Here is a 23,035-nt window from a genome sequence, read left to right as displayed (position 1 = left end):
TTATCAGATCCTAATAGAAAACATAAAAAAATTTGTACAAAAAATGAAAAGTTTAAAGGGTGTGCATATTTTTTTAACAAAACTTCACACATAACATTTCTGATAACTTCTTATAAAAAAACAAAAACATATATATACCCTGTAACCTCATCCTTCTGACTTTGAACAGAACAAATTGGGTTGCCTTTAGTTTTCCAGTTAATTAATTTATATACGGCAGGTAAAAACCAGTGTTTCCTAGAAGAAAGTTGTGCTGGTGGAAGAAAAAAGACCAGACTTGTAAAAAAAAATGTAATCATTAAATTATGTCTCAACATTTATTCATTTTTGCCACAGCAAACAAAGTTCACCATCATACAACAAAACAGAACAATGCACTCATCCTTTTAACATCAACCAGTGGTGGTCCGGTTACCGTTTAGCTTCATCTGCAGCCACTGGTCGTCCTCGACAGATCTGAATCCAATCTCCCTTCTGCTCTCTGGTCCCTAATTTCCAATTTGGTCAGTGCTTTAACTATTCTCAACAGTCTAATAATGAAATGCATGTTTCAGTGTATAACAGAATAAAGACCAATAAGCAGAGTATTATTTCTAAAGTGCACGTTTCGGGTCTAATTGTGTTCAATTTGTGACACCACAAACATTAGATAACCGTTTTTTTGTTGTTGTTTTTTTTCTCAACTCAGCGTGGGAGCAGTACACGATTGGTCTTCATTCTGGGGCTTCGCCGGGTCGGACGAGTCTATTTCTTGGCTTTGCCCTGAGCGGCCACCGCTTCCATGGCCTTCCTGACGGTCTCCTCATCTCCCAGGAACTGCATGGGTCCAGTGGGCTTCAGGTTCTTGTCCAGCTCGTAAACAATGGGAATGCCTGTGGGCAGGTTCAGCTCCATGATGGCTTCCTCTGACATCCCTGGAAAACAGCAACAAATGCAAAGCAGAAAATATGTTTAATTCACTCAACCTTCAACAAGGCAAATCTAATTAAAAATCCAAGTTAATGTTAAGACTTCAGTGCTTTATCAACTGATTTATAGAAATGCACTGATTTGAAAATTTCGGTATTGATATTGGTAATATCAATACCGATATCCGATATAACGTATGACTGGAAACTGATATTTATCCTGCTCTCCATCACTGTCACATGACCAAACTAAATCCACATGGCCAACACGCTCCAGAAACAAATGGCAACACAAAGGAGATAAACATCTGTTATGAAATTGGCCTGGTTTTACTTATCTGGCCAATAACAACATGTTAAAAAATGAATTGCATCGGCTGATATCAATATATTAAATATCCCTATTAATTTCTATAGACTAAGCCCCTTCATATGGGTTTCACTAAACTACCCAACAATGTTGCTCACACTGGGTTTCAGGCCAAATCAGAATGAAAATTATGAAGCTTATTTTAATTCATCATTCAATTAAATAATTGCTTATTGCCACAGGCTAAATTACACAATTAAATTCATAACAAATATCTCTGGTCATTATTCATAGATTCGAAAGGCTTTAAGAATAGAACCACTTTCAAATCATGTTGCAGCTCAAGCTTCTCTTGGAGTTTTTATTTTCTTAAATTAAACTCAATCTTATCATTTTCATTCAGAAAAATTCCACAACAACCTCAACACAAAAGAGCACAAATTAAGTGCAGTGAATTACAACATGTGGGTTTTGTCTCTATGATGAGCTTTTTCTCCTTTACCCTCGAGATGCTTGACGATGCCCCGCAGGCTGTTGCCATGAGCGGCGATAAGCACCCGCTTTCCTTTCTTGATCTGGGGAACGATTTCCTCGTTCCAGAAAGGAAGCGCCCTGGCAATGGTGTCCTTGAGACTTTCACAGCTGGGAAGCTGATCCCCGGTCAGGTCACCATAACGCCGGTCCTGCCACGAAAAGACAAGAGTTCCAGCTGTCAGACGTTTCATGGTCAGACTACACACATTTATGTTTTATAAGAAAAAAAAAAAGAAAGCTTCATTAGATGCGTTTCCATTGACCATGCAATGACTACAAATTGGAATAACAACTTCTTCACCTCACACAAGTCACGTCATCAACAACCGGATGTTACTACCGGCGGAAAAGACGAACACAATGACAGGAAGTGTTAAGAGGATGACGTTTTAAATGACTTATCACGTGGACAAACTTATTTACGTGTGATTTTAATAACACATTTGTAATAAAAACTCAGGTCGTGTGTCACAGTTTTCTTTGTTCACCTTGCTGATATTCTGGTAGTAGTTGTGTCCTTCGTCCATGGGTGGGGGAGGAACGTCGAAGGAACGCCTCCAGATCTTCACCTGAGCCTCCCCGTGTTTGGCAGCAGTTTCTGCCTTATTCAGCCCCGTCAGGCCGCCGTAGTGGCGCTCGTTGAGCCGCCAGGTCCGGTGGACGGGCAGCCACATTTGGTCGATGCTGTCCAGGACATACCACAGGGTCCGGATGGCCCTCTTAAGGACAGAGGTGTAGCAGATATCAAACTCATAGCCAGCATCTGAGGGTAAAGACGAGACAAAAAACATTTTAATGAGCATTTGACAGTGGGAGAATTTATGTGCAAGATTATCCACCTTTTCTCATCTTGCCAGATTCATATGGGTGCGTCATTGTAAAGCAGAAAAGTGATAAATGGCCTTCCTATCGCTCTATAAATAAAAATCTGAAAAGTGTGGCATTCATTTGTAGCCCCCTTTCACTTGTACACCACTAGAATCAGGTGCAGTTGACCCCAAACTTCAGAAGTCACCTAAATACGGATTATAGGGCTGTCATGGAGGAAAAGCCTGTTGTTCACTTGTAAGCATTACATCCCTTACCAAACAGCTAAGTTACAGTGGAATGGCTTAGATCAAATAGTCAAACAATGGAATGGCCCAGTCAAAGCCCAAACGTAAATCAAATTCAGAGTCTTTGCCAGGACATGAAAATGTATATGTTAAGATATTTTAAAAAGACTTACAGCTGTAACTGTAGGAAAACACACTTCTACAAAGTATCGACTCTTTTCAGCAAGTGCACACCACACTTTTCAGATTGTAATTAAAATTAAAACACCATTTATTATCACCCCGTATCACAATTAAGCATCTGGTTTGTATTAAAAGGTAAAGACCCTTTTGCAAGGTGCTGTACACAGATTTTTAAGCCATTTAACATATGATGGGAAATATGATTCTGAAGAGAAACATTTCTTACAATATCCAATGATTATCTTCATGCTACATTTCACTTTCCAAAGAAATTAAGCATTTTCTTCTTTAAAGTCATCGGCCACATGGTACTGCCTGACTATGAGCTCTGGATGATGTGTCTGCAGGGGAATTTGAGGTCAAATTAACAGTGGCTGCACGCGTGAACACGTGTTCAAAATTCAGTGACTCATAGGAAATTTCCACTTGACAAAAGGGAGAACAAAATACTGAAAATTGAGAAATTGTCTCTTAATAGTCTTTCTGGAAAGAGCCTTTGTGAGGATTAGAAAGCTCCTTCACTTCTGCACACGTTTTATTTTAAATCTGAATATACATTTGAATAAATCTAAGTGAAGCAATGTCATGGCTGATTTAATTTGTCTGACAGGTTTCACTGAACTGCATAAATCCAATCCGAAAATGCTCCTTTTTTTTGTTTAAACAAAAATGTCAAGCTAAAGGGGGAAAAGCCATCTGTAAGGAAAATATAAACGACACAGAAATACGTCCTCTGTTTGCAGGTGAATTGTTTAATGGAGTCCCTAGCCTGCCCGTTTCTTCATCCTCCAGTTACATAAGCACCATCTTTTCAGGGGCTTAACCCCGCGGCCCGGTTAGAAGAGAGAGAGAGTCCGATTAGACCTGCTGACCGCTGTACCCTACCTTTCAGAGCCTGTCCTCCCCTTTTCGCTTCCTTCTCTCCGGCCTCGCTCAGGTCGGCGTCGAACCAGCCACAGAAGCGGTTCTCCTGGTTCCAGGCGCTCTCTCCGTGGCGGATCAGAACCAGCTTGTAGGCGGCCATCCTCACTCCAATGCCCTCTGCGCGGTACTTCCGGTAACTTTGGTTCTTCCAAAAATGCTGCAGCGACGCCGGCGGATTAGTTCTGACTCCGCAGCAGCTCCTAATGAGGGTATTAAGAGAAAGAGTCGTTTTTTTGGACAACCCGAAAAGGGAGAGCGTGTTAATGAAGGGGGGTTGAAGGAGAAGCGTGGGTGACGAAAGGGCTTCCCTTCTTCTCTTCCGGGTGGTTTCCACCAATCAGAAGGCGAGCTGAGTGAGGCGAAGGAGAATGGAGTCAAGAGGATGCGCTCTGCGGCACGTCCACAAACCCAGCTCTGCGTCCTCCAGGCTGACACAAAACATCTGTAATTTTCACCCAAACATAAAAAAAGAAAAAAAAAGTTTATTTATTTATGAATATAATTATCTGTCCATAACCTGTAGAATACTATGGTACTGCAAAGAATCCTGCACACTAATACACAAAAGTCTAATAAATGTATCTCTCTTTGCAATATAAAGAGATAACTGAAAAGTGTTTAAATAATACAATATTTAATTTTAGAAAATGGAGAAGTAATCCCATTTTAACTAATGTATAAATAATATGAGGCAGTATAAAAATAAATGTTTCTGTACATGTACAATGTACAGCAAAATCAATGCTTTTCAATGATTTTTTTTCACATGTGACAATGTTTTTTGATACTTCTTTTAAGAAAGTTTGTATTTCCTCTTAAATGATGCCATGTTTGTCAGTAAGATACATTTGTGGGTTGAGTAGCAAAGAATACAAAACATAAAAGTAAAACCACTAAATTTCTCAGAACATCTGTCAACGCCAAACAGTTTAAAGTTGATGTATTGTGTGATGGCGTAAGATGACATTCTCTGGAAAACTGAGACTTGCTAACATTGAAGCCATTCTCAGTTCAGAGAAATGTCTCCTGAATGATTTTCTACAACAGAGACAGGGCTTTATCAGAGAGTGCTTCCAGAATTTGACATAATCGATCTGCAATATTGACCTCAAACCCTTTGACCACTTATAGGATCAATATGATTTTTTTTTCTGCAGTATGACATCCATACAGTTGAAAAATGCTGGTCACATTAGTTAACAACTAGGACTTATTTTGTTATATTGACACAAATCTTTAGGCACAGTTTATTAGGATGCTGCTTCTGACATGGTATGGCGTTAGAGGGACGCTTATTTGAGCAACAGGCAACAATTTGTGAGAAACGTTTGTGCAATACTCACAGTTTCCCACAGGGGTCAGTATTGACACGCAGTCATCTTCTAAACAACAAGCCATGAAATATACATTTACTGTAGAACAACTTTGAATGAAATTACTCATGAATAAATTAAAATGAAAAAATTTACAAATTAGGACAAATACATGGTATTTTATGCAACTGACACTGATACTGAAAGAACATGTGTCTTTGTAATTAATAAAAGTCTATTGATTTTAATTAAAGCTAGGCCTGTTGTTGATCAGAATCATTTTACAACAGTTGTGCAGTGATTCATCTGTGGAGGTGAGGGATGGGGCTAACGAGTAAGCTATAAAGGTTCATTGAAAGCAATATGTAAGCTATAGAAAATAATCATAAGAATAATAAAATCAAGTAGGGTTTCATCAGCAAATTAATGTCCTTCAATGTCTCACTGAAAAATAAAACTGCTTCTTGCAGTTATGTCATTAATATTTAGGTCTCCATATAGAGCTCTGCTAGAATTTTAGAGAAATCCAGATGCTTCAGATCCAATTTATTTGAAATAAGTCACAGAATGTTTCACAAAGGCCTTTTGGTAGAGGTAATTGATTAGATTAACTACACTCTCACATGTATGTTGTGTGCTGGGTGACTGTATCCAATCAACATTTGCAATGAGGTTACTGACATAAGGATTTCAACGCTGATTGGTTGCAGATCAAAACACTCAACAGGTCCCGCCTCTTCCCGGAAGATGACAGTCATCTGATTTTGTTAGCCAGCGTCAGAGCTAACCAACAAAACAACTGTCCTGCCTTTTGTTTTCTTCCTTTTCATCCTCTTTCTCCCTTTTGTCGTCTCCTAACAGAGGATAAAATAACTCCTCAGGTACCTTCGAACCATGGACGAGACAAGTCCGCTTGTCTCTCCGCTCCGGGACTCTGGGGATTTCAGCTACACGGAGCCTAACAGCCCCCGAGGCGCCTTCGGGAGCACACCGGGTTCCGTGGTGCGCATCCCGGCCGGGAGTCCCGGACGGAGCCTGGAGAGGCAGCCGCTCTTGGACAGGGAGCGAGGACACGCTTCTCGGGAGCCGCACAGGAACGAGTTCCCGGAAGATCCCGAGTTCAGGGAGATCATCCGCAAGGCCGAACGAGCCATAGAGGAAGGGATATACCCAGAGAGGATCTACCAGGGCTCCAGTGGAAGCTATTTTGTCAAAGACTCTCAGGGGGTAAGAGGAGCGGCTTCACATCTACATCCTCGGGTTACTTAAAGGTTCCCAGAGCTGTCTCCTCACAGGTGTGACAGGGTTGGGGTTCAGCTTGAGGAGCCCTGAAACATATTTACATGTGTATTGGGACAGAGTTGTGGTCGATTGTTGATGAAGGCCTTCTCTAACAATGCGGTGATGACTTGGCAGATGGACTACAACACATCGAAACACAACACACACTCACACTCTTACCCAGTTAACACAGCAAAAAACTAAGAGGCAATACATTTAGGCCTAATATAACATAACAGCCCCTTGACGGCATCATTGGTAAAGAGAGTTGATTTTTTTTTCTTCTCATATTTGCATTGTATAGACAAAGAGCAGATCCTTGGTAAAGTGTGCTCCAGTAGCCAAATCGACTTTCAAAACAAAGCTTTAAGATGGAGAGAATACTAACGAGAAGCTTAGTATTCAAAGACCACATTATGACAGACTGCTGATGAAACAAGACCCATTCAAAAATGCCTTCTTATCCCATTAAGCAAAATGTTGCAAAAGTAGTTATCTACTGTATACAATTCAAAAACACTTTATTTTACCCAAATGTTTTCGTAACTCATGTAATCCAAATATCTTCATAGTCATTGTAGATGGTGGACAGGAAGGACCTCCAGTAGCACTCAGTCTTACAGCTACTCCGAAGAGGCCTCTGACTGAAGACTGTTGCTTTATGATGGTCTCATGACTATCATGACATGCTAACAGCTCAATATCAGGGCAGCAGAGACGATATTCCACAGCAACATGTCCTGGATGACCCCATCAGCTATTTGCGAGCACTGCTCATCCTTCTCTTTTGCTTTTGCTGCTCCTTTTGTTGGTCTTCCAAAAAGTAAATCTCACCGATATATTTTTCCAAACAAGTCTTGCTTTTTCATGGTTGAAACATTATAAAGGTATGTCCCAGACTCCTAAAAGGCTTTAAGACACAATGCTAATGCATGTTGGGACTAAGCCAGCATTGCAATTTATTACGGTGTCGGTCTTTTTGGATTAAACTAGTTTGAAACCAATCATTTGCTGCGATAGTGGGTCTGCCTCTTACTTGCTTAACAGATCTGCAACTCATCGTCTGTAGCTTCAGATAGCGTTAGTGACTGAAGAGTGATCGGTTGCACAACTTGCTTCAAACCACTGAAGCTTTTTTTAACTGAAAGTTTTTCTAAACGGACGCGTTAGGCTTTCATATAAGCTAGAAGAAAAAGTATTATTTTGTTGTCCAGCAAACGGATCATGCAGCAACACATCGGCATGACGCTGCGATGACATTTTGTGGTTTTGAAACTGTAAACTTTTTACCTTTGGCATACCGTGATACCGATAAGAGCCGAGGTCCTTTTTTAAAATGCTCTTATCGTTTGAGTTTGACTGTGCAGACGGATGCTAATCATTTCAGGTTCATCTGCTGGGGAAAAGTCGCATGTCAGTGCTTGTTTAAAGCCTTCCATCATCACATCGATCAAACGCGCTGAAGTTTACTTTAGTTGTTCTTGCAATGCAACTTCTACTTTCTGTGGTGTTTTTTGTTGCTGTTGTTGTTGTTGTTGTTTTCCCTCCACAGAAAACTGACTCTTTGATATCCATTTGGACCAAAAATGTTGAACTCGCATGCCTTCTTTGCTCTAGCAGGAACTCAACAAATTGAGGCACGGTGACTCGGATAAAAACCAAGTCACCATGGAGAAATCGGGGAGTGTTCCTCTTCAAATAAGTACTTTAAACCTTCCTAGTGGCCACCAGATTAAATGAAGAACCTTGAGCCACTCACATGCCATGCCTTCCTAATATGTCCTCATCAATGTGTCCAATGTTGTGCAAAAAGAGGGAGAAAAAAAATCAAGAAAAAGCGGAAGTCTCTTTTTGAAGTTTACATTTAGACCCTCAGTTTCAGTCTGTTCGACATAAAAAGAGCCACAGCCTTTCGTTTACCTCTCTCATTTCGACTTGAGGTAATTTAAGACAGAAAAGGCCATTGTAGGCGAACCGCAGGAAGTTTTTACTCTACTCAGTGACCTCCTGCCATTGACCCCCACCACTGCGCTTTTTTAAGTTAGTCACCGCTGTGCTAAGCAGTCATGTGCTACCTCTCTCTGAGGATTTTTTTGTTGTAATTGGTGGGAGTGTGTGTAATACAAGAGACATGTGATTTCTATATTGAATTGTGGAATCACGGCACACCCCAAATCTGTCCTCCTCTTATCAAACTTCTTATCCCCTTATCTGTTTTTCTTTTTTTTTATTTAAGGGCGTTTGCAGCTCATTCGGAAGCTGTTTGTAGTTTTAATTTGTGTACGTTCCAACAGCTTAACCCGCATTGAAGCTCTTTGTAATGTCTTCATAGTGTCCAGCTTTATCCCTTTTCACACTACCTTGTTTAAATGCATTTTACAAAATTATTCAGACCCATTTAACTTTTTTTTTTTTCATTTTGTCACATTACATTAACAAATTTAACTGTACTTTTTTGGATTTTATGCAATAGACTGAAGTAGTACATATTTAGGAAGTAAAATCACATCCTTCTGTCTGAGTTCATGCTAAGTCAGAATGGATAGAGAACAATAATTATCAGGCTTTGCATGCCACACTTTCCAGAAATCTCTTTGTAACTATCATTCAAATGCCATGAGTAAACTTTACATTGTTGCACTGTGTTGGTCTGTAACATAAAATCCCAATAAGGCACATTGAAGTTCTCTGTAATGTGTAAGGACGCTGCGTACCGTGTTTGTTGTTTTTAGCGTGGATTTCTGACCAATGACGGACTCGTAAACGTTTCATCTGGTACAAAATACAAGCATTTTTTTTCCCCCCCTCATTGTCTTTGCAGAAAATTATTGGTGTCTTCAAGCCAAAAAATGAAGAACCGTACGGCCAGCTGAATCCCAAGTGGACGAAGTGGCTCCAGAAACTGTGCTGTCCTTGCTGCTTCGGCCGCGACTGTTTGGTTCTAAACCAAGGCTACCTCTCAGAGGCCGGGGCCAGCCTGGTTGATCAGAAACTGGAGCTCAACATTGTCCCCAGGACCAAGGTATCTCCACTCACTCCACTGCCTACATATTTCCCCCAAAAGCCTGATTTATGCCAGCCGGCAGAACTTCAGCAGATCTAATTAACAGGATGCAGCAGGGCAGAAGGAGAGTTGAAAGAGCCGGAAAGCGAAGTGTTATATTTCTGTTTATGTCTGGCTGCCAGATAGAACTAGTTTTGGATGTAATTACTGCATATTTATATTTATGTTGATATTTAAAATCGTTCTTCACGCATCCATGGTTTAACAGTGCAGAGCTGCTGTTGCTGCTTTTGTTTCAAAATTGAATTACCCTCAGCAGAAGAGGAGTTCTGGTCCGGTCCATACAGTGCCTTTACTCTTCTTCCTCAACCATGCCTTTGTAATTTTTACAAGACACAATTGATTGATTGATTGATTTAATCTTCAGTAATTTGATCATTTTGTTCAAAGACTAGTTTGAAAAATCTTCCTCCACTGTTATAAATAACATTTTCAAACTAAAATAATCTGCCTAATAAAAATCCATGTGATCTTTCTTGTCTTTCATGAATAGCCTGTTGCTCCAATATTTTCCAAGTTACTTTTGTTTAATAATTAGAGCTGCACAATTTAAGGACAGTTTCTCTTATAGGGTTTTATTTGTGAGACACTTGGTGCTATGGGTATTTAACGTGACATTTTATATCCTACCAATAAAATGTAAGCTTTTAAATATCGTTTCTATATGAAATGAAGCTATAAGTAGGGTTTAAATGTATAGCTAATTTTCTAATGGCTCTATTATTCCTAATCTGCCTTAAGCTAGAAGTCTAATATCTCCCGAAAAGTTGTCAAGAAACGTCATAAAAGCCTGAAATGGTTTTTTCCAGTTACGATTTCGGAGCCGTCGTTGTCGTTCCAGGTGGTGTATTTGGCAAGTGAAACATTCAACTACAGTGCCATAGACAGGGTCAAGTCTCGAGGGAAAAGGCTGGCTCTGGAGAAGGTGCCCAAAGTTGGTCAGCGCTTCCACCGAATTGGACTGCCACCTAAGGTAAAAAATAATGATGCTTATAGAAAAACCATTTTTTATGAGGTTTTCACATCTCCAAAGTCACTACCTGCCTATTTTTCGGTGACTTGTATAAATATTTTAGTTCTTTACATTTATTGCTCCAATGTAAAGATTTTCTATAAGCTGGATTTTTATAAGCTCAAATTCAAATGATGCTTTAAATGCACTGAGAATTAAAGCATAACAACAGGTCAGTGCTCATCAGTATTAAGAGTTTGTCACATGACTGGCAGAAATAGTCTTCAGTAAAACCTGTTCTCCATCTTTTCAAACGGAAATCTAAAATGAAAGAAAAAAAAAGAAGAAGTGACTGTAAATGCAAAACAGAAACCGGGCCACAAGACAGAATTGGATTGTAATGTTTAGTCAGGTAATGAAATCTACTGTACATCTGGAGGCTGTGCATGCATAATTTGCTTTTCCCCAGTGCTTTTATTTTCTTCATATTTTGAGTATGAAAAGAAACTGAAGCTAAATTAATACCTCTGGATTTTGATCAGAAAGTGATGTTACCAAAATATGCCTGGACTGTCTTCTGATCTGCACAGTTGAGAAAAAAAAAAGTCCCACCCACACATGTTAAGATATTTTGTTTTGTTTTGTTTCCCTTTCTAAACTTGGTCAGGTCGGGTCCTTCCAAATGTTTGTCGACGGATACAAGGATGCAGATTTCTGGCTGCGGAGGTTTGAAGCGGAGCCTTTGCCGGAAAACACAAACCGTCAGCTACAGCTGCAGTTTGAGCGCCTCGTGGTCCTCGACTACATCATCAGGAACACGGGTAATTGTGCTCAAAAACCTAGATATTCAAGTTCCAGTATTTATTGGGATGTAGTTATTGGATCAGGTTTTATTAGGATCTCAACCGTGTTGCTTCTTTTGAGATTTCACTTCTGAATACGGCTTTTTAAAAAATCTAGATAGAGGAAATGACAACTGGCTGCTGAAATACGACTGTCCCATGGACTCTGGTGGGAACAGGGTAAGCACACACACACACACACACACACACACACACACACACACACACACACACATTCTTGTACCTCTATTGCTCTGAAGACTTTGCATTGACTTCCATTCATTTTAGTAACTGCATTTGTGCCCCATTCCAAATCTCTAACCCTCACCAATACCACTGTATTCTGACCCTAACCTTACCAGTACTTAACTCACACCACATCTCTAAACCGAACTATAAAAGCTCAGTACAATGGGAAAAAGGTGAGGACTAGAGAAATGTCCTCACTTCCCAAAAAGATTTCCCTTAGTTTGTTAAATGTGTTTTTCAGTTCTCTATATTTAGCATGCTAATTACACACACAAACACAAACTATTTGGGATCAGTAGTTTCATTTTGACTCGTCCTTTCAGTAAAAGTGACATGAGTAAAAACCTGTTCTCCACCGTTTTCTTAACGATAATGTACGGTCTGCTGCATTTTCATCGATAAATTCAAGAATACATGCACCTGTGGTAAATGTTGAAGTTTTACTCTTTGGAAGAAAGAAACTTAAATTTTTCATCTCCTGTTGTTGCCTTCCAGCTCCTTTAGGGAGTACGTATTAAGCAGTAGGAAAGAAGAATTTGTATAAAAACCTATGACATGTTTGTGCGTTTTTTTTGTTGTTGACATTTTAAAAACACACGGACAAATATTGCTATCTATCCATCAATCTTCACGGAAGCATTTTAACAGGAATATCATTTTATGATGGGGCTTTAAATGTTGCGGGCTCCTCAGGGCCTAACCCAGCTCTACGTTGACTCATGGCTAACTGAGAGATTTGTCTTTTGTTTCCTACAGCGGCAGATCAAAGTGCATGTTTTGTGCTGAATGTTTGCATTTTCCCCCTCCAGGACACAGATTGGGTTGTAGTGAAGGAACCTATCATCAAGCTGGCAGCTATAGACAACGGCCTTGCCTTTCCTCTCAAACACCCCGACTCCTGGAGAGCTTGTAAGAAACTACATGCTTACCAGTAGACTGTCTCACACAAATGTATCCTCAAAAGTCTATTTGGTGTATTTGCCATTTCTCTGTTTTGGTGACATAGCAGCAGACTGTCGGTGTTGATGATCATATTGTTTTAAGACACTGTTTCACTGTCTGACTTGCAGACCCGTTCTACTGGGCATGGCTGTCCCAAGCCAAGGTGGCTTTCTCCATGGAAATCAAAGAGTTGGTGCTTCCCAAGCTATCCGATCCGAACTTCATCAAAGACCTGGAAGAGGACCTCTATGAACTATTTAAGGCAAGGAAAGCCTCAGAGTTGACGTAAATTGAAGCTGCAAACCGAAGGCCAGTTTACGTGAAGGTAACAAACATGTTGACTTTTTGTCACAGAAAGATCCGGGCTTCGACAGGGGACAGTTTCACAAGCAGGTGTCTGTCATGAGGGGCCAGGTGAGTTCTCTCCTCTCTTTCCTAGGATTGCTCTAAAATCTGAAATCGAAACCCCCACTGGAAGAACTTTATCTACATTGCTTTTAGGGATGTTTAAGTTTAATCTGAAATGAATGTTTTTGCTTTCTCGTATTCCTACCATTCCATCTTCAGATCTTAAACCTGTGCCAAGCACTGAAAGACGGTAAATCCCCGCTCCAGTTGGTGCAGATGCCCCCGGTTATTGTTGAAACGGCGAGAGCGCCTCAGAGAGCAAACAGTGAATCCTACACACAGAGTTTCCAGAGCAGAAGACCGTTCTTCACCTGGTGGTAGTGCAGGAGAAAAGCAGCAGCAGCAGCAGATCGCCGTGGTGACGGAGTGTCCGTGCACGGATGGAGGAGAAAACAGATTTTTTTTGTTGTTTTGGGAAGAAAAAAAGGTCCTGCTACCTCTCCTCTCCTTGTGTTTTTTTTTTTTTTTTTTGTTGCTACAGAAGGAAAGATATTGGATGTAGGAGTGAGGCCAAAAGAAGAGGGATTCCCCAGAATATCTTCCCTGTTTGCATCCGTGCCTTGTGTGAATATGATCGAAGAAGGTTCTGTGCAATGACATTTCTCTGCACTCATGAGTGCATGTTATGGTTGCTCACACACCCACTTGCACACCACTCAGAACCCTCGCGTTCATTTGTGTGTGGTTTTTTTTTTTTTTGGACAAGAGCCGTTTTGCATTCCATTTGTTTTTCTTTCGTTTTGTTTTCCTCGCAAGTCTCAACACTCGTGCCGATTTCCTCTCCCACGCTGGCAACAGCAGTGCCAATACGTTTGCTTTTCGTCGACTATGAGGTTAACTCTCACACACGTAAGAAGCGGTTTGTATTTCTATACACTGACCATGTGAACTGGATTCACGATACGCATCGTTTCTACGGTAATCAATATCTACGCCTAAGCCGTCTGAGGTGACGTTGCAAAACGGAGGTACGTACATTTAAAGAGATTAAGGTAGGAGCCGTGTTATTTGTTTGCCTAATTAGTTTTTTTTTTCCTTGCAAATTAATTAAATAATTAAAAAAGGACAAAGTTCCACTTCTGTAACCAGACAGGTGGGTGGTCTGTACCCGCCCCCGTTTTTCCCAGTCATGACGATCGATTCCCCACCTCCTCTGGACGTTTGTGGCTCTTGGGGACGACCCAAGTAAACGAGAAGTAACATACTGCTGAACTGACATGAATTGTTTTGTCACACTGCACTGTATAATTTGTATGTAATATTTAATGATAGATTATAACTGAAATATATTCAATTAATACCGATCTGGTGTTCTTTTGCATTCTTTCTGTCTGAACCGGTAGAGCCAGTTCTTGTCTGAAAATGATGTCCTCAATAAAAACATTTTGTCGATGGCGGGCCAACATATTGTCAAGCATTAAAGCTCCGTATGGGTTCAACTTCAGTCTGAATTTCCAGGACTGAAGTCAACGTTTGCCATCGTAAAACAATCCAGTCGCAACATCAGCGATTTATGTAAATACTTCTTTTATGAACAGCTGTGCTCCACTTGCTGACCGAATAGTCATCAGATCCTGTGTTAATAGCCACTCAACCCAAAAATGAAGACCGTTCTTTGAGTAAATCGCTTCAATTTTTCCGTTTATCAATTTGTTTTAGTCTTGGCTGCTCTCCCAAGCTGGGAACGGACTAGGCCTCCTCGGCACCAACTCTTCTAAATTTAAGCTAAAGGAAAATGCCAAGAGAGTTAACTATTGTAGGTAAGACAGTCACTGTGTGAAGGCATTTAAGAGTTGTAAAAAAAAAACCCTGCAAAATCCCTTTAACTGATGAAAGTACTTGGTTAAAACTGAAAGCAGTTCAGAAACCACTGCATTTGACCATTTTTTTTTCTTTTTTTTTAATTCCTCTGATTTTATTCCATCTGATCAAGTAGCTGTTTTTAATGAAATACCAGTAAAGAACAATACACTATCAGGACCACTTACACCCCATAGACCTGCAACAGCATGCTTTTTAAGCTTAAAAATCATCACACAAATAATCATTTGTTTGCCCAATAAATTTCAGGATGCTTGTTTCACACTGAAACACTGGGGAATGTTTCACTTTTACTTTCTATCAATAGAGTTTTGATTTTTTTTTTTTTTTTTTTAAGTGTGAGAAAGCACCATATTACGTATTCAGAAAGTTTTGTGACTCCATCTTATTGGTGGCAGTGTTGTTCCAGGACTGATTCTGTCTGTTAATCCAGAATTCAACAAAAAGCTGCAGGAAGCATTTCTATTGATGAAGCTTTGTTTTTTTTCTCTTTTTTCTTTTTTTAAATAACTGCTTTTAAATGTTTAAAAAAAAGCATTATTACTGTACAACACATTTATCTAAAAGAAATTCCACATGCCACTATATACAGCTGTGGAATACTGTTATCGTTCCACACAACCTCTTGTTTTAATCACGCATGGTTTGACACGATGGTCCACCTACAATCTGGTTTTAGCAGACACAACAACACAGAAGAGATTTTCCTGCAGTATCACACTCGGTGCTTTTCCAGGTAGAAATTTTGGCCAGAGCTGAAAACACCACATTTCCGTCGATGCAGAACCAGGGTCCTTCCGTCTTCTACTAGTAGGCATTGTTTTCAGTGGAGGATGCGGTGAAGGTAGCGTTCAGAGTCTCTGGCGCTCTCCATTCTAATGCCCAACCTCCATGACGATGGCTTGAAGGGATTTTGATTCCCTGTAATGTCTTCCTCAGCTGGAAACTTAAATGTCTCCAGTCTTTCTGACTGATCAGCGTCATCTTCGACAGAGTAGACAGCTAATGGCTCCTCGACCCTGAAGACAGAAAGGCAACAGTAAGTTAATCTGACCCCCATGAAATCCTCAAACAGCAATAATTCAAGAGAGGACAGTCATAAATCACAAATGCAACAAATGGCTTTTCTGCACGAACATTTTCTAATCTGGGTTTGTCCCTGTGAAAGAACAGCAAATTTGATAGAACTATGTTTAATGCTCTCATTAATAGCACTTGGTTGCTATTTTGAATAAGTTAGGGACACTATTGTCACATATTCCTAAAGGCCCTTATAGAAAGTCTTTCTAACAAAATGTCCTGATTTACATTGTTTTGTTTTATCCCTCTTCTGAGTCAAGGTTTGTCTAGGTATTAGGTTTTTAGGAAAATTAAACCGGCACATACTTTCAATAGTGTGTGGTTCTTCATTACTAGCCAGAAAAGGCCAGCTTTATCGCAGCGAGGAACGCGAAACATCAAGTATGAGGCGTCTTTGCGAAAAGGTTTGTAGGCAGAGCAGAATTCAGTGTTGGTATGTCAGGTCCTTTCAAGACACAAACTCAGAATCCTACCATCAGACGTTTTCACATACCTGAGGTACCCCGACGTTCTGAGCCACTTGTGTTCACCGTGTCCTTCCGCTCTTATTCCGGTCTTGTTCCTGGCTCGGACTCTCAGCCCCACCAAGGCCTGGGCCAGGCCCGCTTCATCTTCTACCTGCTCCTCCTCGCTCCGCTTTCCCGCCTCTGCTCCTTCCGGATTCGCTTCCATGTCCTGCCACACCAGCTTCGCCCGATGCTCCGCGTTTCTGTCCCCCGCCGTTCTGAACAGCCTGTGCAGCTGATGCAGGTTCACCCCTGAGAAGATGTTGGAGTAGCCCGACTTCCTACTGCGTCGACTGGAAGGTTTCCACTCCGCAGGCAGGCCGTCCTCGATGGAGCTGACTTCTGAGGCCTCTGCCATATTAGTATGCTTAGTTGTTTTGTTTTTTAATATATCCTGCACAAGAATCAAAAAAGGTAACTTTGAAAAAAAAGACTGGAAGATAAAATAATTGAAAAGAGAGGGGAAGTCTAAGAAAATAAGCCAAGCTGTTCAAGCTAAATAGAAGAGACTTCATTTGGAAACTTCCTGCCACAGCAGGCAAAAGTCTCTATATTATTTTATTAACATAGTTAAGCCAACAAATATCCACACCTCTACTGGACTAGGCCAAAAGTAGTCTTCTGACCTCAAGGACTTATGGTCAAAAAGTTAAAAAAAAAAAAAACCCATTGGAAACAGGGCAAAGGCTGGTCAGGACATAAAAAAAGGGTTTGATTGCTATTAAGCAAATTAAGATTTTTACATTGATTATTGCAAGAGTTTTAATAATTTTGAGACATTATTTTAATACAGAGTAAATAGATTTTTCAAATGTAATATTTTACTTGAAGTTTTATTATCTTTTGAGAGATGTTTGAGTCTTGTAAGAAGCAAGCTTCTTGGCCTAAATATGAGTGTGAATACTTTTGGACTTACCTATACATGTTGAGTCCTAAGAAAAATGTCAAACCTGCACAGCTCAAGCCTATCAATAATTTATCATTTGGTAACAAATTCCACAAACCAATAAATCAATCTGCTTAATTTTTTCATGTCTGCAGCATTGCATGCATGTCCTGAAGTGTCCCACACTAAGAGATCTCATGTTTTTCTGTTGATTGAATACAGTTTTCTATAAATTGTAAAAATATCTACACTTTGTAGAACTAGTCATCCATGTTTGCAAATTTAGGCCATCTTGCTGTTCTTGGAGAAAATGTTTGAATTGAAAACGACTGTATTGATCAATTTTGCTTCAGACTTTAGATGCCCAACAGATTAACGAATAATGATCTTTCTCCAGAATATAAAAGAACATAATAATTACTGACAGTATTTTCTCACAGCATTTTCATGAGGTAGCCCAGAGGTTCTTTCGTTTACCAATTAAATGACACTCGGCAAAACCTTTTTCTAAACCGAGAAATAATGTTGCTTACTCTTGAGAAGTTCTTTTGCAAAACAAAACAAAAAAAACAAAACACAAATGCAGCGTGGTCCAATCATAATGCTTACCTTAGGCTCTGTGGATTGAATGAGACGGTCTGACTCTACACTACAGTCGGGCACTGACAACCTAATTACTGAACCAGCATCTAGACTGCAGCCTTCACCACCACCTAATGCTGAGCCGACCCAATTCCAACCGCAGCGTCAGAGGCAAATAGAGCCGCGGGGGAAGGAATAATCAAAGAGTAATCCAGCAGTGACGTCAAGCCCAAGGCGATCATCTCAGCGTCAACCTGTAAACAAAGAGGGAGAAAGAATTTTAACAACCAGGAAAAGAATGTGCAGAAATATCAAGGCTGAGGGGGATTATGTGGAGAACGGTTCCGTTGTTTGAATGTGGAACTACCCATCTGTTTCCTACAGCTGTGGATATGTGCCATAACTCACGACAGTCTGAAGTTGGAAGCCCCCCCTGCCATCACTGTAATCTCCCTCCACCGATTGTCTATCAGATTCAGGTCTGGACTTTGGCTGGGCCACGCCAACACATGTTAATATTACATCCAGTAATGAGCTAAGTTAAAAACGTGTTGGTAAAATTAAACGATTGCTTTCAACTTAAATCCATCAGGAGTATGAACAATTTGGGGCTTAACTTTATGTCGCACTTTGTTTCTTTTTGTTTGCTGTATCGTGGGATATGTGATCGAACAAGAGGTTTTCCTTGCCTGTGCAAGCAAAGCATGCTTGACAATAGAAAAGCCTTTCACTTCTCACTTATTTAGCAGGATTCTGGCAAGGAGGCCATTCAAGCAGTTCTTTCAAAATTATACTTGGAGGCATTTTTTATTCCTTGAGTGACTTTTTAAATCTAAAAGTCCAGTTTTTTAATTTGATGCCCGAATGTTACTTTATAGGTCAATGTGCAAATAATCATCCTGGACTAGACCTAATCGTGGATGGGGATGATCCCAAAAAATCATTTCGAAGAGTGGACTTAAATGCATTTTACTGGCACAAGATGAATGCTTAGCAGGCCAATTGCAGATTTCTGTTTTTTTTTTTTTTTTAGTGTGTTGAGTGACATGAGATTTGATGTTTTTCTAATCTGTTTTTAGTTGCATGGGTATTAAAAGCACTGGGTAGAGTAAAGAAACAGGAAACAACTTTGGGATTAAGTAGTCTAAGTTGTCTAGTAGCTCAATTAGAAAAGCTGGAACACAATGCAGAGGTTCACTAAAAGAAAACAGGATCAACAAAACAGTGATCCAATTGAGAGTTAAAGGCACAGCAAGAGATATATAATACCACTACCACAGACAGGACATTAAGACTAGCCTGGGTTAAGGTCAAGAGAAAATAACGAATTGGTGAATTACATGTAAAAATAGTTCAAATAAACTGCAGTAACACCAGATCTCCTTCTTAAATATTTCTCAACTGTCTCTTCATTAGAGGGAAATTCTTCAAAAACCAGCAGTAAACAGGAAGTAGCAGCAAAATGACTGGACTCATTTGATGGAACATTTGCTTTATTGATTGTAGAGCCTATTAAGTGGGTTCTACAAGTAGGTTTTTCAAAAATATCGATAAAGTTAAACAATTCTCTGATTTCATGGTATGTAATTTTCCTTGTGACACCTGAACGCAACGTCCATCAGCCAGCAGGTGTGTGAGTGCAATATAAGCAGCTGTGTGGCTCCGCTTCAGCAAATTAGTAACACTTCATTTCTTTTGGAGAGAGTTTGCAAAAAACTGAATACGAGTGGACTTTTGGTCGGACTGCTGAAATCTCAACGGATTCAACTTTGCAGAATGTGTGTTGTTCAGCAAAGCGCAGCTTACATCCGCGATAAACCCCCCAAAGATAAAATAGGCGGTGTGGTAAGTTCGAAGCACCAAAATAGATTTTCTTTTGATATGTTTTGTTAGAAAATTAAGCTGTTTCTTGTTTGACTCATTTTGTTTGTGTTTCTTTCTCTAAAGGAGTCTGTGTTTGTCCTTGCTGTGATGTTTGTGGCCGTCCTCGGACCTTCCGGTTGGATTCTATCAGACTTGGACAACTACAAAGGCCGAGAGTAATCCGGACACGCTGGGGAGCCATTTTGGTGTGCTTGCCGTTGAATATGGGATTTGACTATTGTTAGCTACTGTAATAAAATGTAGTATCATGACGGGTGTGCGGGGTTTTTTTTGTGTGGATAAAGTTGCAATTTAGCACGCCCACCGTTAGGTGTCGCAATGTGTGGGAGCTACCAGAATCCCAACCTCAATTTATTTTTGAGAGCGACTGAAATTCCATATATGTCGTACTGTGCGGAAGTGGCGTTTCGGTTTACAAACCAGCGGCAAACCTAGGTCAGTCAACGAAAAATATTCCAAAAAACTGAATGCGCCATGAAGCCGCAGCTGTCCGGGGCGCAAAGGCGAGCGTTTGCGCCTTCATTATGCGGATCTGAGGCTGTGCGATCAATTCAAGAGGAGCTTGTTGCTGCGATACACGGAGCTCTGGAAGTGGCTGTGGAGATCGCAGTCCGGGAGGTGAGAACGCTCGTAGGTCAGGCGACAAGCGACATGTATGTGGAGCTGCGGAGGGAAAACGAGTCCCTGAAAGAGAAGCTGCAGCGGGCAGAAGAGATGCTGGCCGAATGTGAGCGGCTTGAGGATAATGACAGAGGCGTTATGCGAAGAGGCGAGGCGCCCCACCCTACTCCCTGCGGTCTAAACACGAATGCTGCAACAGAAAGCGCCGAGATCAGGAGTGAGCCTGCAGGTCACAGCTGCCCTGGCCCGGATGTTCGAGGTGAATACATGAACAGACGTGAAGAGCTGCTGGCCAATGTAGCCTCAGAACAAGAAAAGGATAATAAAGGTAGGACAACCTGCCTGTGTTTACACAGGTGTTATGATTCCTTTACACCACATTGCTGATGGTAATGGTTTACTCTCGCACACGAACTTTAATGCTAAAGGTTCATATCAGCTCAGCATTTGCCTATTTAGCTTAAACTCTAAAAAAAACTTTCCTTAATGTTTGGGGTGAACCAATGACCATTCTTAGAAATGCTCATTTGTGAGGTCAGACGCTGATGTTGGACTACAAGGCTTGGTTTGCAGGCTTCTTTCTAAACCACCCCAGTGATGTTTTGAGTTGAGGTCAGGACTCTGCAGCCCAGTCATGTTCCTCCACACCAAACTTACTCATTTGTTTCTTTATAGACTCTGCTTTGTGTACTGGTGCATAGTCATGTTTGAACAGGAAGGAGTCATTCCTAAAATGTTAAGCAAAAATGCAGATGGTAAATAAAAAAAAGTCTATGCACTTTTCTCTTGTATTGCATTCAATGTCATTACAACAAAAAATTCTATTGAACATATTTCTGTTTTTACATTTTGCTTTTTTTTTTTTTTAATAGATCCCACTGAGATGACATCTCAGATGATTGCATTGAAAAACGAAGGCGTGATAACATGTCAAAACCCACGAGCTCCAGAGTCGGCGCCACCTCTCAGCACTGCCATCAAATCTACAATGGAGCAAGTTATCGTAAAGCAGGAAAGACTGGAAGAGCAAAGGAGTGGGGTGTCCTGCTGCTTGGAATTAATTAAAGATGAAAACTTAAGCATGGAGGGCATTGGGTGGTCACCAGAGGAGACGGATATTCAGAGTCAAGATCCAGAGACTCGTCTTCTCGGTGCAAGGGTAGACCAAGGTAAGAGGCAAACCAGATGAGCTCAAAGTTGAAGAAATCTATTTGAGGTTTTAAATGTTTGGTCCATCGGTCAACAAGAGACATTTTGCCCTCTATCCAGTAAAAAACAAACTTCATTCTTTCATGTTAAAGCAAGCAAAAAATAGAATATATTTGTGACAAACAAAACCTCACATTTTTCATCACGACATTACGGTTTTATCCGTTTTGTTTTCATTCCTTCAGCTTGTCCTCCAGTCATGAGCAGCAGCCTCCCTTCAGCCTCTGACCTCCAGTCCGTCTCCCAAGAGTTTCCAAACATCTTCCACCTGGCCGAACAAGCTTCCGTATCGCAAGTTCCTCCGCAGGTCCACAGATTCCACCTGGAGGCAGGCCGCAGCGTCTCCGCCGTTCCCACGTGCAAGTTCTGCGGTCAGACCTTCCCCCTGCCCAGCCTGCTGCGGCGACACTACGGCCAGTGCCGCCAGAGGCTCCAGCAGCGCTGTCTGCCGCCCGTAGCGGGGGGCACGCGAACCAGGTTGCAGCTGTACCCCCCGGGCTGCAGCCCCTTCCGCTGCACCGTGTGCAGCCGAGAGTTCAACCGCTTGGAGAACCTGAAGACCCACCTGCGCATCCACACCGGAGAGAGGCCGTACACCTGCTCCGTGTGCCTCAAGTGCTTCCGCCACTCGGGAGCGCTCACCCGGCATTTCCGCATCCACACCGGGGAGAAGCCCTACGTCTGCGGGCAGTGCGGGAAGTCGTTCAGGAACTGTGGAGGGCTCAAATTCCACCAGCGCTCTCACAGCGATAACCAGCAGTAGATTTGGAGAATGTTAACTTCTTTAATGCATTAAATTATATTCATCTAAAGCAGATGATTACAATTATCAGTTTGTCAGCAGTCTTCCCCAGGATTGATTTTGACTATAAATTTCCAATATAATTTTTTTTTTTTAAGAAAAAAAAGATTAATTAGCTGTCAGTAAAAAACTGTAAAGAGTCAATACCATACACAAGTGTCATTTTTTGAAAAGAAATACATCAGGGGTTTCGATTGCGTTTTTAATTTATTGAAATGCTCTGATGCTTTAAGATTAAATATTTTTATATGTGGTTTTCACAGGATCTTCTTTTAAAATGTTTCCATGACGATGTGTTTTCACAAATTAGCCTTTTTAATTACATGGTGAAGCTACAAAGTCTGAGTCAGCATTTAATAAAACCTTCAAACGGTGGAATGTATTAGATTAACTTATATTAATAGCGGTATACAGGTATGGTGTATTTGAAAATAATGATAGTGCATAATGACATTTTATTTTTTTTTGTGGAGCCTTCTGATTTCAAAGTGCTGTTTTTCGTATTTAAATAAAATCACTGTATGAGCCAGTTTGAGCTGGTATTGTTGACTTGTGTGCTTATTTACGATACCAGTAGAGGGCGACAAAGATCATTTCTCCCTTTCAACTCATGCTGGGTAATCACAAAAAAAACAAAATATTTAACGTCAACATACAAATTACATTCGGAACTTCAGTT

General features: G+C 40.7%; 4 protein-coding genes across 5 annotated transcripts; 2 read left to right on the top strand and 2 right to left on the bottom strand.

The window, feature by feature from the left end:
* Positions 1–303: 303 nt before the first annotated feature.
* Positions 304–4,241, bottom strand: pgam1b (phosphoglycerate mutase 1b). The gene is made up of 4 exons (XM_014974834.2): positions 3,876–4,241; positions 2,241–2,515; positions 1,721–1,901; positions 304–914 (listed from the first exon to the last, which is right to left on the bottom strand). The coding sequence occupies exons 1-4, from the start codon at positions 4,012–4,014 to the stop codon at positions 745–747; spliced, it is 765 nt and encodes a 254-aa protein (XP_014830320.1). The 5' UTR covers positions 4,015–4,241; the 3' UTR covers positions 304–744.
* A 1,713-nt stretch (positions 4,242–5,954) lies between these two features.
* On the top strand, positions 5,955–14,269 carry pi4k2a (phosphatidylinositol 4-kinase type 2 alpha). Its single transcript, XM_014974833.2, has 9 exons — positions 5,955–6,454; positions 9,330–9,530; positions 10,414–10,545; positions 11,192–11,345; positions 11,485–11,546; positions 12,425–12,524; positions 12,686–12,819; positions 12,912–12,971; positions 13,125–14,269. Exons 1-9 carry the CDS (start codon positions 6,122–6,124, stop codon positions 13,284–13,286), a joined length of 1,338 nt encoding a protein of 445 aa, XP_014830319.1. The 5' UTR covers positions 5,955–6,121; the 3' UTR covers positions 13,287–14,269.
* Positions 14,270–15,095: 826 nt separating this feature from the next.
* avpi1 (arginine vasopressin induced 1) lies at positions 15,096–18,258 on the bottom strand. 2 transcript variants are annotated; one of them, XM_088006332.1, is made up of 3 exons: positions 17,868–18,258; positions 16,360–16,766; positions 15,096–15,805 (listed from the first exon to the last, which is right to left on the bottom strand). In XM_088006332.1, the coding sequence occupies exons 2-3, from the start codon at positions 16,728–16,730 to the stop codon at positions 15,610–15,612; spliced, it is 567 nt and encodes a 188-aa protein (XP_087862458.1). In that variant the 5' UTR covers positions 16,731–16,766; positions 17,868–18,258; the 3' UTR covers positions 15,096–15,609. The 2 variants fall into 2 exon arrangements, with proteins under 2 accessions (XP_087862458.1, XP_087862489.1); XM_088006363.1 differs by lacking the exon at positions 17,868–18,258 and having other exon boundaries at positions 16,360–17,358.
* A 1,622-nt stretch (positions 18,259–19,880) lies between these two features.
* On the top strand, positions 19,881–22,896 carry LOC106908685 (uncharacterized). Its single transcript, XM_014974842.2, has 3 exons — positions 19,881–20,673; positions 21,218–21,514; positions 21,740–22,896. The coding sequence occupies exons 1-3, from the start codon at positions 20,199–20,201 to the stop codon at positions 22,315–22,317; spliced, it is 1,350 nt and encodes a 449-aa protein (XP_014830328.2). The 5' UTR covers positions 19,881–20,198; the 3' UTR covers positions 22,318–22,896.
* Positions 22,897–23,035: the final 139 nt, after the last annotated feature.

Source organism: Poecilia mexicana, unplaced genomic scaffold (assembly GCF_051168715.1).
Source record: "Poecilia mexicana isolate PSO_F unplaced genomic scaffold, ASM5116871v1 scaffold_1, whole genome shotgun sequence".
Classification (NCBI taxonomy): Eukaryota; Metazoa; Chordata; class Actinopteri; order Cyprinodontiformes; family Poeciliidae; genus Poecilia; species Poecilia mexicana.
The sequence above is the reverse complement of the archived record's forward strand: the minus strand, read 5'-3'. Positions and strand labels throughout refer to the sequence as shown.